General features: G+C 32.4%; 1 protein-coding gene across 43 annotated transcripts in view; it reads right to left on the bottom strand.

The window, feature by feature from the left end:
* The window catches only part of SOX6 (SRY-box transcription factor 6), a 686,841-nt gene that overhangs the window by 255,967 nt on the left and 413,273 nt on the right, over positions 1-17,601 (bottom strand). For all 43 annotated transcript variants that reach the window (XM_053203417.1, XM_053203416.1, XM_053203433.1 and 40 more), the window contains one exon: positions 113-202. In XM_053203417.1, coding sequence (XP_053059392.1) covers positions 113-202 — 90 coding nt within the window. The remainder of the gene's footprint in view (positions 1-112; positions 203-17,601) is intronic.

Below are 17,601 nucleotides of genomic sequence, written 5' to 3'. Positions count from 1 at the left end.
ACACACATATTAGAGGTAAAAATTTAATCTTAGGATACAGAGATCAGCAAACATGTTGTTATACAAAATAATATACTCTACATTGATATGTTTGATATTTTGTATATTGTACCTTTAATTTCTCCAAGAAGTTCACTGGTATTTAGTCTTTCCATTTTTTCCTTCCAATCTTTTGAAAGTAGTTTTTCCATGCAGGAGGAATCTGTTAGAGTTAAAAAGTAAGTATGGAAAATGTTACATATATATTTTACAACTATTAAAATACTACAAATACAAAAGCCAACTTATGGAGAAATTCTCCCATTATAAAAATGATCAAGGCTATATTTGTTGTTGTTTTAACCCTAGGATATAGATAATTATATTAGTGTATCTATCACAAAATACCACAACTAAATTTATTTTTACCTGACTACTTAAACTATTCCCGGGGGGGGGGGGAAGATAATGCTCAATAATCTTATCTTGGTAGTATAAATATAATTCTATTAATATTCAGTCAGCATTTATCATTTCTTAGACTGATAGGACAGAAAAGGGGGCGATTTCCTCTGATATTTAAGTTTAGATGTTGTTCCTTTTAATCCAGGTGATTTTTTTCTAAGTCTAAGCAAAATTTATGTGCCATTCAAGGAAGAATGACAAATCTTCAAGGGGGAAGAAACCAGTCAAACTGTAACCACATAGTCCTTAAAAAAGAAATAAACATATGACAACTTTTGTGGAATACCCACTTAGAGGATAATTCAAAGAAAATAAAGTCAAGATGTTTTCTGTCCCTCAGTAATAAAAACTGCTAAAAACTTTTCTACAGAAAAAGATGCATATTCTTATAAAGAAAATACTCAGTTAAACACTATTTGCCCAACTGCATATCTAACTAACATACTAGATCATAGGGAATGATTATACTTGCTTCTATAAGGATTCATAAAGGTTACAGAAATTTAATTTTAGAATGCCCTAATAATTAGCAATTTTTTCTCAATGAGTCATTTTCTTTCTCTCTATTTAGATGGGTTTGCAACTGGTGCTACTGCTTACAACTATTTATATATATCTTTTAAGCCTCAAATCTTAACAAATAGGCCATGTTTCCAAAAGGGAATGCAGATTTAAATACCAAATCCTCAGTGCAAAGCATACTCCCATTAAACTTTAACATTCCAAGTGTCAAAATTCTGATAACTTCTTTTTAAAATTGTATTTAAAATAGTACTCCAATTCCAAATGCCTTTCCTCTCCCATATCAGTACCTATCTATTTAGCATTTTCCCTTTCATTTTTTTCTCCAACTTCTAAATCCTCCTTGAATTTTTCAGAATGACAGTAAGGTCAGGATGGATCTAAAGGGTTTTAGAAACTAGATAAGCTTTAGAAAAATACAGTGAGCCCTGGGTAAGAGATGAGAGGACCTCTGCATCATTAGAAAGTATTGGCAAAAACAATTAACGTTTGTCCATGACATGATCAATCAATCAAAGAATGGATGCAATCCAGATCAGTGTGTCATGAAATGGCTGACGAAGAACAACCATACTAGCTCACTATCACAGAAGTTAAAGTTCATTCTAAATAGAAGTCAGCGTTATTCGATTAATTGAAAGCTCACGGTCCCTTCCCTTCCTTAGTCCCTTCTATCCTTCCATCCTCCTTTTCTTCCATTCTTTCCTATTAATTATTTCCTGAGGCTTCAACAAGTGATCTACTACATGATTAAAAATTGGATTTTGAGTGACCTTCCAAAAGGGTCTATGCTCACACAACGGTTTGTATTTAATTTCCAAAATGGTCTCTTGATATTTTCATTTTAAATTCAAAAACAAGGTATATACTTTGTTTTATACCTATTTTGTGTTTATGCTAAAGTAATAAAAAAAAGGTAATACTAAGTTTGGGATTAAGAAGCAAATCCTCAAAGCCACATCTAACAGACATTAGTTTTTCTCAAATCAGGTTTAAAAAATCTGAGAGAGATTGATGTAACATCAGATCATGGATAAGAATAATCAGCAAAATGTCTTCAACTTCCTATCCTACCTAATTCTGTTACTTCTTTTTTTTTAACCCTTTCATACCTGTTATCACATTGCACTAAACTGATAATCACTGATATAAATGCTAAAGCATAATTTGTTTGGTTCAGATTTGAGTTGAGAGCATATATTATAATAGTAGAAGACAAAAGCCCAAATTACTAGTAATGATCACAAATTCAGAGCAAGTTCAGAAACTAGGATTATATACACACTAAATGTAAAACAGGCTAAACTATGTCTCTCGTTTCTATAAATAGACCTAAAATCTTTCAGAGCTCTAGGAAAAGAATGCTAAAGCTTCATGGGAGAAAAATAGAACTGTATGGTCAACAGGAACACACACTTCAAACATAAATCAGACCATGTGTACACAGCTTCACATAAAAGCTACTCATTAATAAAATGGTTAATAACATCAAAGCATTTCACATTCCTATTAAAAAATTAATCCTCACCATAATGCTGAGTTAATCTAGTTAATATGAGTTCCCATTTCAGTAGAAGAAACTGAGGGGAAAAAAAAAGCAGTCTTTCCATGACTATATTTGTAACTCATGAAAATAAAGGCAGTCACTGATGGCCTTTAACTCCAGGACAATAAAAGTCACAACATACAACCTTATCAATGTTTAATCTCAAGTCTAAGAGATTCGGGAAGATTCAAAACTCAGGAAGTCTCTTGAAAAACTCTCAGCTTTCTCACCTAATTATCTGACTGCCAAATAGCTACAAGTAGTATTAAGCATGCTCCATACTATAATGTAAAGCAAGTAAAATGAGGGAGAAAAGACCAGAAGATGCAGATTGTTAACAAATACCACACAGGCAAAGGACACCACTGCCACCACTGAGAGGTTTCTGACTCAGGATGAAGAAATATGTAATAGATAAAGTTGCAAATGAAAATTTATATTTTCAAATTTCCTACTCAAAACAATTTCCAGGTAAGGGTGCAAATTAAAAGTAAATATTCATCCTCTATGTGGCACATCCTTCAACAACACCAATAGGACACTAGTTTTACAGAGGTAATTGATCATATCGAACTTTACCCCATTCTGATCATGCGCAAATGCAAAAACCAAAGCGGTCAGAATAAGTAAAGGGGTCCAGTTTGTATTATGTACACAGGAGGAGTAAAGACCATGCAGAATTGCTTTAACTCAGTAGGTATTCAGCATGCCAAATGGAATAAAAGGAGTGAACTTCTCCTAAATGTTCCTGATTATTCAAATCTTAGTATTTTGACTGAGATATCTTCAGCTAAAAACTAAAAGAGGAACTACATACCCTTTGGAAATTAAGAGAAAGAACGACAACATTACAAGACAAAAAAATGTTACAATGATATGTACCTATTAACAATGATAATATTTCAGCATAAAAGTGGAAGATGTTAAAATTAATCCATCTTACTTTGAAATAGTTAATGTTCACACACCAATACATATTCAGTAAAATGCAGGACTTTATTATATTTATCTTTTCTAATTATTGTAAATCATATGAGTAAAACAAGACTCGGAAATGAAGAGCTGGCCTTCAATTCTTGCTTATATTTTAATCAAGGATGTAAAAGGTTTTCACATGTTAAAATTCTCAGTGGCATAGTTTTTCTTTTTGTTTTTTTTTTCTTTCCTTCGCAACTTTTTTCTCTTTAAAGAAACTTTTTCTAAAGAAAAAAGTAAAAACACAATTCAGACCTTATTTTTAATAAATAACCTGCATAACGGATTGGAAAGCAATGTTTCTGCTTCCTAAGTATTTAGATTTCAGGCCAGGTAAGTCAAGAATGCTTTACCAGGCTAACAATTAATTTCACAGTACAGATAAATTTGAAGTGAGAGTATGTGATATATTTATTTCCTAATCTATATGATAATATTTTAGAAACAATTTTAAATTATTCCTAAATACAGCCACTGTAGTATAAACTCCCATCCTGCATAAAGTGATGGTATTTCAAATGTGTCAAAGAGACTAAATAAATAAATAATTGCTAAAACTAAAGCATGGAGGAATAGGGAAGAATAATGGGAAACATTTTTATTGCACAGGTACTTTAAAACAATTTGACTATGAGTAAACACTTAACTATTCCTTTGGCCTCAAAGCGATATGTAAAGTTATAAATGCTAAAACGTTAGAAACATGACATAGAAAAATGTCTTTAAATATTTTACTGAGGAAAACAAGGCTGCCCCTGTATGCAGATTTCCTACTGCTTTATTAACTCCTTTAAGAGAATATTAAACCAATTCCTTTTATTTTTAGTATTGGAATCATAAATTTCAAGTGCAATAAATTTTCTATGTGTGCAAGAACAATGATAACTTATCAAAAGTAACTTTGACCTTGGTTTACAACTAGTTATGACAACATACATTTATACCGCTGCTGATCATACATCCCACATTTTTCATTATGAAACAGAGACACACATGCCAGTTACTGTACATTTTTCCACAGTGACAAGTGCTCCACAATACAGTGGGATAAAATTGGAGCTTGGAGAGCTTGAAGAGCACTCTTAAATTTTAATTAAAACCCTCCAAGCTCACTAAAAATAATTAGACACTAAAATGTGCCAGTTTTATTTTGAAGTCACTATAACGTACAAAGCATACTCCCTGACGACAGCTTGTGCTGTCCTTCTCCCCGCCTCTCCAATGAAACAACTGATTTTCCAAATACGAACAAGGGGGTATAAATAGAGGCTGTTTTCAGGCCTGCTCTTCATGCTGGGAAGCTGACAGAAAAGACAGCAGAATGGGTTTTTTAAGACTGCACCAAATGAACCTAGAATAACTTGCCTAACAGAGTTCGAATCACTGACAAACTCTGGATAAAATTCAGTCTGCAAGAAACACCACGAGTTATATCACTGATCTTTTTTGATCCAAAAGCCAAACCTTTAACCTCTTAAATGTTTTTGCTATCTTAAAATATCTCATACAATGCTATAGTCCATCCTATTTTTAGCCAAGCAGCAAGAGAAAGCATGCCTTTCCCATACAGCAGGGCAATGATATAAACATCAACACAGATGCTCTGCCAGGAAGAGCTGGACTTCTCAAGCACTTGATCATTAAGGAATGCACCAACTGTTTTGGATAATCTCGTGCCAGCTCCCCTTTTGCTCCACACTCCCCTCTGGGAGTGGCCAATCTTGTCCTGCCTTAATTTTTCATTTTACTCCTCCATAGCACCCCCCATCCCTGAAAATATGAGAAATGGCATTTATGCCTAGCAATGAAAAAGCAGGCTCACTTCCCCAAACAGACCAAAACTTTAAAACAATTAACCCTCCCCTCTTCTTTCAGATAAATTACTAAGTATAAAATGCAATCTGTTTCCTTTGTTTATTCAATATGAACAATTTGTAAATGACTCAAGGATAAAATTCAGAAAATGTTGTGCTAAATTAGAACCATTATAAACATGCTAATGACTCAATGCTTGAGTAAAACATGCATGATCGGTGTGAGAAATAGATTTAGTTCCTGTGAAATTCTGTTGTGCTGCCTTAAAATGATTTGGTCATTAAATCAGATACTTTCCTTCCAGGAAAAAATGTTAATTCCACAGCCACTTTACTAGATAATATACTGTGAGTGTGTATGTATGTGTGTGTGTGTCAATGGGAGCTTTGGAAATGTCATTAGAACTGTTAGGTGCAAGATTTTGGCATATTCATAAGGGAGAAAAAGATCCACACTTGAAACCTGGTAGAAATACACATATAGAAATCATCACATTAGGTGCAATATTCTCTATCTGCACTGTTTTTATCTACCAAAATCTTTGATACTTTTATAGGAATCCCTTAAACTTGGCACTTAACATACATTCATGGCAGTCACTTTGCTCTATGCAGGTAAGAGATACATGTCTCATCTGCTTTCCAAGGTTGCTTAGCACCTAGAACAGTATCAGAGAGATCATTCAAAACCAAGTTTCTCTCCCCTATCCATCAAAGTACAACTACTACCAGTGCCAATACAGAAAAAGAGAGAAACAACCAGCAGATGATCCAGAGGCTCATAGCCTACTGATGTACCTGAAAGATACTCCAGCGATCATTAAGACCAACACCCTCATTTCCAAAAATGAGAAAACAGAGGTAAGATAAGTAAGTCATTTAGTTGCCCAAGGTCAAACAGTTGGTGACAGAGCCCTGACTCTAGTTCAGTGCTGGTTTTACCGAAATGACTGTTTAAATCATATTTGAACATCAGTTTTATATACCATAGCATCTAATAGAAAATGAATAATTATGCCTATTATTAAGTGCTTCAGACATAGAGTGAAGCACTCTAGTTCTTTGGAGAGGGGGGCTAAAATTTCAAGGCACTACAGTAAAAGTCAATAGTGTTCAATGGCCAGTTCTCCCATACATACTCCTCCATTAAGCTGGTCTTCCTGTTCCTTCATATTGCCTTTTCCTTAATCCTTTTTCTTGGTTTGAACAAAGAGGTTTCCTTTTCTGAATATCGTCCACCAAGGAATGAATTAAGATGCTGCTTAAAAATATTATTGAACTTAAAAAGTAATCCCTTCCAAATTAGGTTTTATCTTCACATTCAAGGAGTAAATGTGCAGCCTGAGACCTTCGTTTTTCACGGTAGCTCATTGCCCACGACACCTTCAAATTTACTACAGTTTTAATGAGTAAAAATGTTCCATTAGAAACTACAGCTGTCTGTATTAATAAAATTATTACTCATAATGACATCCTCTCATGATCCCTCTTATATTCTGCTGCTCCATTGCCAAAGGCTGAGGTATCTGTACCATATAACATGGGACACTGTTCTTTGGGTTCTACAAATGTTTAATTTTTACTTTTTTCAACACGTATTTAACTGCTTTTAAAAAACTGTATTAGACTGTGGAAACAATAACTTCTGTGTCCTATATTCCTTCTTTTGGTTGCTTTGGGGAAAAATGTCTGAATATCACTATTGTCCTGATGGAATTGTCAATCACAGTGCTCTACCCTACTGCCTGCCTCCTACTGCTCTTCCTTGCCACACACAGAGTAATTTGACCCAATCAGAATTCTCTGCTGGAACTGCCCAGAAAGGCTCTCTTAAGTTCAGGTTGGAAGCTATAAGCATGTGGGTCTGAGATTGTCATGACCATCTTCTCTGGCACATGAAGAGAGCCTGTGTGCAAAAAGAGGGAAGGAAGCCAAAAATACAAAGAAAAACAAACAGGAAAGAAGATAAACAAACAAAAAATCTTTACATCATGTTAGCTACTTACATCTAAAAATAGCAAAAGCCAAATTCTGCTCCTGAGGTTCTTGGTAATGTAAGCCAATAGAGTCCTGTTTTTGCTTAAGCTAGTTTGAGTTGGGTTTCTGCCAGTTGCAACTTGAAAAAATAAATCTAGGGGTGCCTGGGTGGCTCAGTTGGTTAAGCTTCCAACTCCTGATTTTGGCTCAGGTTATGAAATAATGGTTTGTGAGTTAAAGCCCCACATCAGGCTCTGGCCTGGCAGTGCACAGCCAGGTTGAGATTCTCTCTCTCTCTCTCTCTCTCTCTCTCTCTCTCTCTCTCTCTCTCTCCCTCCCTCCCTCCCTCTCTCTGCCCTTCCCCTGTTTGCACCCTTTCTCTCTCTCTCTCAAAATAAATAAACATTTAAAAAATAATAAATAAATACATATATCTAAACAATATGAAAACCATAACAAAAACTGTCATACATACTCAAATCTGTTATGTTTCCAATGGTAACACACTGAAAACTCCCAATTCATTAACTTGTACCACCAGGCTAAAATATTTATTATGCAAATCTTGAAATAAATCTCTGCTTTATTGGAAGATATTTAAAGTAAACTGTTACAGGGGCGGCTGGGTGGCTCAGTCGGTTAAGCAGCTGACTTCGTCTCAGGTCATGATCTCACGGTCCGTGAGTTCGAGCCCCTCGTTGGGCTCTGTGCTGACAGCTCAGAGCCTGGAGCCTGTTTCAGATTCTGTGCTCCCTCTCTCTGACCCTCCCCCATCCATGCTCTCTCTGTCTCAAAAATAAATAAACGTTAAAAGAAAAAAATTTTTTAATAAAATAAAATAAAATAAACTGTTACAGGAATACTAGTTACAATTATTTAGCTTTCTAAATTAGGATTATCTAAACATGATGCAACCAAAAGAAAATATAGCAGAAATAAAGTGGAAGTTGAGGCTCATTAAAAAAGAAAAAATAAAACAACAACAACAACAACAACAATAACAACAAAAACAGCAAAAGAACTCCCATCTAAAATCAGCAAGCCCCAATTTTAGTTTTGTGTTCATTAAAACGCCTTCATTTTTCTGGTTAATTGCCTTTACATTTAATGTTATAAAATGAAATTATAAAATGAGTTTTTACTGATGAAATATCCTTTCTTATCTGTTTTATTTCTGTATAGACAATTCATAAAAAATAAATTTAAAATAAGGTTATACTTCCTAAATTGGTTTTAAGGACCCTCCATAATCTGGCCCTAGTGATTTGCCTTCTATTATTTTTCCTACATGAAAGCTTTTTAAATGTTCAAATGAGTACACCAAACATATCTCACTCTTTTGTACAAAAGTTGTGCTTTTTCACTTCACCTTTGCTCATGACATCCTCCTGACCTGAATGTCTACCTAATTCTTGATGCTTTCTAAAAAACCTATTCTACAGTGTCTACATTAAATATCACCTCCTCAATTATGCCTTGGAAATTCTCAACCTCTGTAAAGCAAAATAAACTTGCTGAGCATATATTATCTGTCAGGTAGTCTGCTTTTTATATTCTCTTCATGGATCAACTCATTAACTCTGAACTACTGCATTACCCTAACTATTAAGTTCCTTGATGGTCAAGAAATGTTTCTGTAACCACTTTGTGTTCTTCCATAATACTTAACCTGGAGCTCTGCACATACTAAGTACTAAAATAAATTCCTTAATATACTAAAAAAAAATAAATGAATAACTTTTTTGTGTGTATAAAGAAACAACAGAACTACTTTGCTTTTTAAAATTAATCATATTGGTGCATAACTTAATACACATTCTATAATAAGTACACTCATTTCAAATGTAAATCCTATGAATTTTGTCTAATTATACATTCATGTACCTGTCACCCCAAAGAAGATAATAGAACATTTCAAAAAAAGTTACTTTGTGCTCTCTTTCAATCATCCATTCTCTTAGCTGTGGGCAAACACTGAACTGATTTCTATTACTACAGAGTAAGTTTTACCTACTCTTGAATTTCATAAACAAGTATGGAAGTTTATTATAGGTACTCTTTTGGATACAAATTAAAATTTTTGAGATCCAACCATGTTGAAGATTTGTTAGTAATTTGGTCCTTTTTGTTAATGGGTAGATTTCCACTGTGTTAAATACACAATTTGTTTATCCATTTATCTGTTTATGGATGTAGGGGATTTTCTCACTTTCAGGCTATTAGAAATAAAGCTAATATATAAATTCACTCATAAGTCTTTTTGCCTCTAAAAATAGAATTTCTTCTAAAAGTAGGACTGTTTGTGCCTGGCTTTATAAGAAACTGCGAAAAAGTTTTCCAAAGTGGTTGCATCATTTTACACTTCTACCAACAATGCATGAGAGTTCTAGTTGCTTGATATTCTCATTAATACTTCATAGTGTTAGTATGTTAATTGTAGTCATTATTCTACTTTTGTCTTTGTCTTAGTGAGTTTTAAGAGTTATTTATATATTTAAATATATTTTATAAATTACACATTTGTATGTTATATATTTATATATACATGTATTTATATTATATACTATGCACATATATTTAAGAGTTACCTATATATGTCTGATATATATCTTTTGTCAGATATATGTATTGTAAATATTTTTTGCTTAGTCTGAAGGGTGTCCTTTTAGTTTTCCAAGGTGTATTTTGAGAAGCCATAGTCATTTATGTTATCCAATTATCAAGTTTTTCTTTGAGTAGTGTATTCTTGGTGCCATCTAAGAAATCGTGGCTTCCGCCAGGATCACAAAGATATTCTCCTGCATTTTCTTCTAAAGCTTTATAGTTTTAGCTTTATATTTAGATCTGTAATCCATTTTTATTTATTCTATGTGTAGGTCTATTTCTGAATTCTTTGTTCTATTTTATTGATCAATTCATTATCCTTACACCCCACCAAACTGTTTTGTTTATTGTGGCTTTACAGTAAATCTTGAAATCACATAGAATAAGTCCTCCATATATGTTCTTCTATTTAAAACTTATTTTGGCTATTTTAGGTCTTTTGCATTTCCATATAAACTTTAGAATCATGTTGCCTGTCCAAAAAAAAGAAAAAAGACCTTTGATTTTTATTGTATTTATCTTGAATCAATTTTAATCCTGTATTACTTTTAATATAAATATTAAAGACCATGAAATTTCCCTTGAAGTAGTACATTTTAGCTTCATCCCATATATTTGTATAGGTTGTGTTTTCATTATTATTCAGTTTAATACTTTTTTATAATGTTCTTTGTTCTTTTTTTCTTTGGTATATGGCTTATTTAGAAGTATGTGATTTAATTGCTAAATATTTGGGAATTTTTTAAATTTCCTTTTTTTATCTATTTATAATTTATTCCCATTGTGGTCAGAGAATATATCCTACAAAATTTCAGTCTTTTTATATTTATTATGACTTGGTTTATGGCCCAACATAAAAGATGCTTTATCTTGTGAGATGTTACATATTCATTTGAAAAAAAATTATTCTGCAGTTTGTTACTATAGTGTTCTATCAGTGTCAATCAGCTCAATATGACTGATAGGTTTGTTCAAGTCTTTGGATTTGCTGTTGTGGTTTTTTTTTCTTCAAATTCTAAAAGAGGATTATTGAAATCTCCTACAATTGCATTGTACATCTCTTTTTTTTCTTTTCAGTTCTGTCAGCTTTTCCATCATGTATTTTGAACCTTTGTTATTAGATACATACATATTTAGAAATTTTATGTAGTCTTGATGAATTGGCTTTTTAAGCATTATGAAATATTCTTCTTTATTTCTGGTAACATTTCTTTTTCTGAAGTCTGCTTTTATATTAATATAGCCACTTCACCTTTCTTATCACCAGTGCTTGTATAGTGTATCTTTGCACACCCTTCTACTTTTAACCTATCTACATCTTTATATTTATTATATTTCTTATAGTGAATATATTAGTTAAATATTTTTCTAAATGTTTATTTATTTTGAGAGAGAGAATATGGGCAGGGGAGGGGCAGAGAGAGAGGAAGAGAATCCTATTCAGGCTCTGCACTGTGAATGTAGAGCCCAGTGTAGGGCTGGATTCCACAAACCCTGAGATCATGACCTGATCTCATAACAAGACTTGGACACTTCACCATCTGACCACCCAGATGCCCACTAGTTAAATATTTTTAAATTCAATCTGACAGTCTCTACCTTTTGAAATTATTATAATCAGTCGATTTACGATTAATGTAATTATTGTTAATAATGGGGAAGTCTACAATCTTGCTATTTTTTTTTATATTTCTATCTGTATTTTGTTCCTTTTCCTGTCTTTCCCTGCCTTTTAATTTATTTTTTTAATATTTCATTTATTATTTCTCTACTGATTTATTGATTTCTCTATGTATTTATTACATACCTTTGTTTCATTATTTTAATGGATGATCAAAGATTTTCAATATATGGGGCACCTGACTGGCTCAGTCGATAGAGAATACAACTCTTAATCTCAGGGTTGGAAGTTCAAGCCCCAAATTGCGTGTAGAGATTACTTAAAAATAAAATCTTTAAAAAAAATTTCTTTGTAAAAGATTTTCAATATATATCCTTAATTTACAGTCATCTACCAACAAATAATATACTATTTCAAATATAATGGAAGAAACTTAAAAATGCCCCCATCTTTTGTGTTATTGTTGTCATACAAATTACTTTTACATGTTTTACACTGTATAACACATTTTATTGTTTTTGCTATAGAGTTGATTATATTATAACTAAATTATTAGAATTTCAAATGTCTTTTATCTTTGCTTTCAGATACACCATTTCCAGTACTCTTCATTTCTTCTTTAAATTCTAACTTTCCATCTAGAATTATTTTCCTTCAACCTGAAAAAAAATGCTTTAAATTTTTCTGTGGTGAAAATCTGCTGGCAATTAATTCTCTGAACTTTTGTTTGCCTGAAATACCATTATTTGATCTTTATTTCTTCAAAAATTTTTTGCTAAATAATTAATTCTAGGTTAAATTTTTTTCTTTTCTTAGGACTCCACAATATGTCATTGCAATTTTTCTGACTTGTATTTCTTCTAACGTGAAATCAGGGATAATTTCTTTCTACCACTCTAATGTACCTTTGGTCACTTTTAACATTATCTTTCACTAGTTTTCAGCAATTTGATTTGGTGTGCTCTGATATATATTTTTCTTTGCGTTTATCTTTGAACCTGGAAGTTTATATTTTTTGACAAATATACAATTTTTTCAGCTATTATTTTTTCAAATACACAGACACACATACTTTTTTCTTTTTTGGTCTATCCTCTTTAAGTACTCTAATTGCACACATGGTGGTACATCATTATTTCTCATAAGCTATCAGGTTCTGTTTATTTTTTTTTTCTTCATGTGCTTCTGTTTGGATGGTTTTGATTGCCCTATCTTTAGTTTCATTAATCTTTTCATCTATAGTTAACTGTTTGAATTTAAAATTTTCAAGTATTTATTTTTTATTTTTAAATCTCAGATATTATATTTTTCACTTCTTGAATCTCTATATGCTCCTTTTTATTGTTTCCATTTCTTTATTACAATCTTATTTTTCTTTAAATCCTTAAATATATTTATAATAGCTATTTATTTTTTATTAAAGTATAATTAATACATAGTGTTATTTTTGGATGTATAATGATTCAACAATTCTATATATTTCTCAGTGCTTATCAAGATAGGTGTATTCTTAATCCTCTTTGTATCTTCCCCCACCCACCACCCTTCTGGCAATCACCAGTTGTTCTCTGTACTCCAGAGTCTGGTTTTGTTTGTTTGTTTGTCTCTTTGTTTGTTTTGTTTTGTTTCCTAAATTCCACATGAGTAAATTCAAATGGTATTTGTCCTTCTCTGACTTATTTCACTTAGCATTATGCACTCTAGCTCCATCCATGTTGTTGCAAATGGCAGGATCTCACTCTTTTTTATGGCTAAGTAATATTCTACTGTATGTATGTATATATACACATATATATATACGTACACACACACATATATATGCATATGCATACCAATATACATATATGCATATATACAATATATATATACATATACATATACAAATACATATATGATTTTTTCTTTGACCATTCATCTATGGATGGACATTTAGGTTGCTTCCATATCTTGGCTATTGTAAGTAATACTGTTATAAACACAGGGATGCATGTATCTTTTTGAATTAGTGTTTTCCTTTTCTTTGGGCAAATACCCAGTAGTGGAACTACTGGGTTATATGGTAATTCTATTTTAATTTTTTGAGGAACCTCCATGCTGTTTCCCACAATGACTGTATCAATTTGCATTTCTACTGACAGTGTAGAAGGGTTTCTTTCTCTCCACATCCTTACCAACACTTATTTCTTGGTTTTGATTTATAGCCATTCTGATAAGTGTAAGATGATATTTCATTGTAGTTTTGATTTGCATTTCCTTACTGATTAGTGACAACAGCATCTTTTTCACATGTGTGTTGGCCATCTGTATGTCTCCTTTGGGAAAGTGTCTATTTAGGTCCTCTACCCATTTCTTTCTTTGTTTTTCTTTTCTTTCTTGTGTGTGTGTGTGTGTGTGTGTGTGTGTGTGTGTGTGTGTGTGTTTAGTTGTATAAGTTCTTTATGTATAGTACCAATAGCTTAATTTTGCCTTTGTTTCCCTTGCCTGAGGAGACATACGTAGAAAAATGTTTCTATGACCAATGTCAAACAGATTACTGCCTACATTTTATTCCAGATTTATGGTTTTAGATTATAATAGCTATGTTAAAGTCATTGTCATTGCTAATTTTATCATCTCTATAACTTCTGGGTATCTTTCTATTGACTGATTTTTCTCATGTTTATAGGCTCATGTTTTCCTTTTTTCTTTATTTTTAAATTTATTATTTATTTTGAGAGAGAGAGCACAAGCAGGGGAGGGGCAGAAAGATAAGAGGGAGAGAGAGAAAATCCCAAGTAGGCTCCACACTGTCAGTGAGAAGCCCGATGTAGGGCTCAAACTTGTGAACCATGAGATCATGACCTAAGCCAAAGTCAGACGTTTAACTGACTGAGATACCCAGGTGTCCCATATGTCTGGTATTTTTACTGGATACTGGACAATATGTATATTACATTGCCGAGTGTTTGGAATTTGTTCTTTTCCTTTCAATGTTTTGAATTTTCTTCTGATGGATAGTCATTTACTCACAGATCATCTTGACCATTTTGAGGCTACTTTTTAAGCTTTTTAATAACGGGTCTACTTTTTTTTAGTTTCTTTCTGTAATCTCTACACTCAGCATGGGGCTCAAACTCATGACCCTGACTTGCTCTTCTGACTGAGCCAGCCAGGAACCCCTAGAGTACATTTTACTCTAGAGATAATTTATTCTCACTCCAAAGGTATGGCTTTTCTGGGTCTCCACTGAATGTCCTGGGTGCTTAATGAAGACCCTCTACTGTAGAAACTTAAATCTCTCCCAATAATGTGTGAACCCTGATAGTTTTGCAGCTTACTAGTTTTTCTTTTCCAGGTAGCTGTACTTTGCCAAGCCTCTTATATTCACACTCTATTTATGTGTACCTAAGTATTCAGCCAAAAACTCAAAAGGATCCCAGAGAGAATTTTTGAATTTTTCTCTGTACTCCCTTCACTCTTGGACTTCCACCAGCAAGTTATAGCCACTATAATTTCTTCAAACAGTGATGACTGCTCAGTTCACTGAGGCTTCCCTATAGTACTTGGGTTGGCTGTCCCTGAATCAGGGTCTGGTAGATGCCACCAGATAGAAAGCCAGGGTAATCTTAGAGCTCACTTTGTTTTATTTCCCTGAGAGATTACAGTCTTGTGCATCCTGTTTTCTAATTTCTTACAATGGTTGTTACATAGAGTTGATCAGAATCTCTTGTCTATATTAGAAGATTAAGTCCCTATTTGAACAACATGATTAACTTACATTAATTAATTGGCATATATCAAACACTATATCCAATAATTGCATAATATACATTCTATTCAAGTGTTCATGGAAAATTACTCAAATAGACCACATGTTGAGTGATAAAGCAACTCTAAGCAAATTTTAAAGAATTGAAACCATGGAGGGCATAGTTTTTGACCACAACAGAATCAAATAGAAATAGATAATAGGAAGATAACTATAAAATCACCAAATAGAATTTAAGCAACACACTTAAGCTATGACACAAAATATAAATCACAATGAAAATTATATAACATTTTGAACCAAATTATAATAATAACCTGACATCTAAAATTTATGTCAGATAATGAAGTTATTAGAACTTGAAATGCAAATATTACAAAAGCAGAAAATTTGAAAATTAATAGCCAAGCACCATCTTAATCTAGAAGAAAAATACACCAACTAAACCCTGCAAAAGGGATGATGATGAATATATCTCAGAGCATAAGTCAATGGTATAGAAAATTGTAGTCCAATAGAAAAAAATCAATAAAACTAAAAGATAGTTCTTTGTAAAGATTAATGGAATTAATAAACCTTCAGCAAGGCTGATCAAGTGATAGAGAAAACAAAACATTAATATCAGTATGAAAAAAGAGACATAACTATATATTCCTATAGATATTGATAATAATAAGATAGATTGAACTTTATTTTAATGAATTTGAAGACTTGGATAAAAAAGAAACATTTCCTGAAAAATATACTTAATAAAATAGTAAATAAAAATAGTTTTATATTTCCTAAAGATATTGAGTTTATAATCAAAAGCCCTCCACAGAAGTGACTCCAGACCCTGATTGCCACACTGGTAAATTTTTCCAGACATTCAAGAAAGAAATAATACTAATATTATACAAACTCTTCAGTTAATAAAAAAGAGGAAACACTTCCCAATTCATTTTATGAGGCCAGAAAACCTTGACAAGTACATTATAAGAGAAATCTACATACCAATGTCCCTCATAAACATAGATGCAAAAATCTTCAGCAAAATATTAGCAAAAATAAGACAAAATGTCTGCTATTACCCTTCTATTCAACATTACCCTGATGATCCTAAGTAGAGAAATAAGGTAGTAAAAAGAGACTTGTGAAGAGACTGAGCAGAATCAGAGTCAGATATGGCAGGGATGGCAAAATTGTTGAACCATGAATTTTTAAGAACTGTGATAATATATTAAAGGCTTTAAAGGAAAAAGCAGACAACATGCTAGAAGAGATAATGTAAGCAAAGACATGGAAATTCTAAGAAGGAACCTAAGAGAAGTCCTAGAGATCAAAAACATTGCAACGGACATGAAGACTGTTTCTGATGGGTTCATGTTTTAGTAGACTAAAAATATCTAAAGGAAGAATCTCTGAGCTTGAAGACGTGACAATAAAAACTTCCAAAACTGAAAAGCAAAGAATGAAAAGAATGGAAAAAAATAGAACAGAATATCCAAGAACTGTGGGAGAACTACAAAGGGTGAAAGATATGTGTAATGGGAATACCTGAAAAAGAATAAAGATGGAAAGAAACAGAACCAATATTTAAAGCAATAATGACTGAGAATTCCCCCAAAATAATGTCAGACACCAAACCACAGATCCAGGAAGCTCAGAAACATCAAGCAGGAACATGCAAAAACAAAAACACTAATCCTAATGATATAATATTCAAACTATACAAATCAAAGATAAAGAAAAAAAATTGAAAGAAGCCAGACAGAAGAAACAACAAACCTATATAGAAAAGCAATGAAGAATTACATTGACTTCTCCTCAGAAACCATGCAAGCAACAAAAGAGCAGGATGAAAAAAAATAAAACAACTGATGTAGAATTCTATACCCTGCAAGATTATCCTCCAAAAGTAAAGGAGAAAAAGATTTTCTTAGACGAAAAAAAAAAAAAAAAAGAGGGAATGTGTTGCCAGTAGGTCTGGATTTTAAGAATTGTTAAAATAAGTTCTTCAGAGAGAAGAAAAATGATGTATGTCAGAATCCAAGATCTACATAAAAAAAGGAAGAGCATTAGAGAATGAATAAGTGAAGATAAAATGGAAACTTTTTTTCATACTTAATTGAGCTAACAAATACAACTATTCAAAATAATAATGGAAACAAGGTATTTGATTGTGTGTGTGTGAAATGTGATGGATTACATTAATTGATTTTGAATGTTGAGCAAGCAAATTTGAATAACTGAGATAAACCCATACATAAAAGTATATGTATGCTTATGTATAAGTGAAACGAATGGTAGCAATGATACAAAGAATAGGAAGGAGGAACTAGGAATATTTTGTTATTATAAGGTACTTGCA

This window comes from Acinonyx jubatus, chromosome D1 (genome assembly GCF_027475565.1).
Source record: "Acinonyx jubatus isolate Ajub_Pintada_27869175 chromosome D1, VMU_Ajub_asm_v1.0, whole genome shotgun sequence".
Lineage (NCBI taxonomy): Eukaryota > Metazoa > Chordata > Mammalia > Carnivora > Felidae > Acinonyx > Acinonyx jubatus.
The sequence above is the reverse complement of the archived record's forward strand: the minus strand, read 5'-3'. Positions and strand labels throughout refer to the sequence as shown.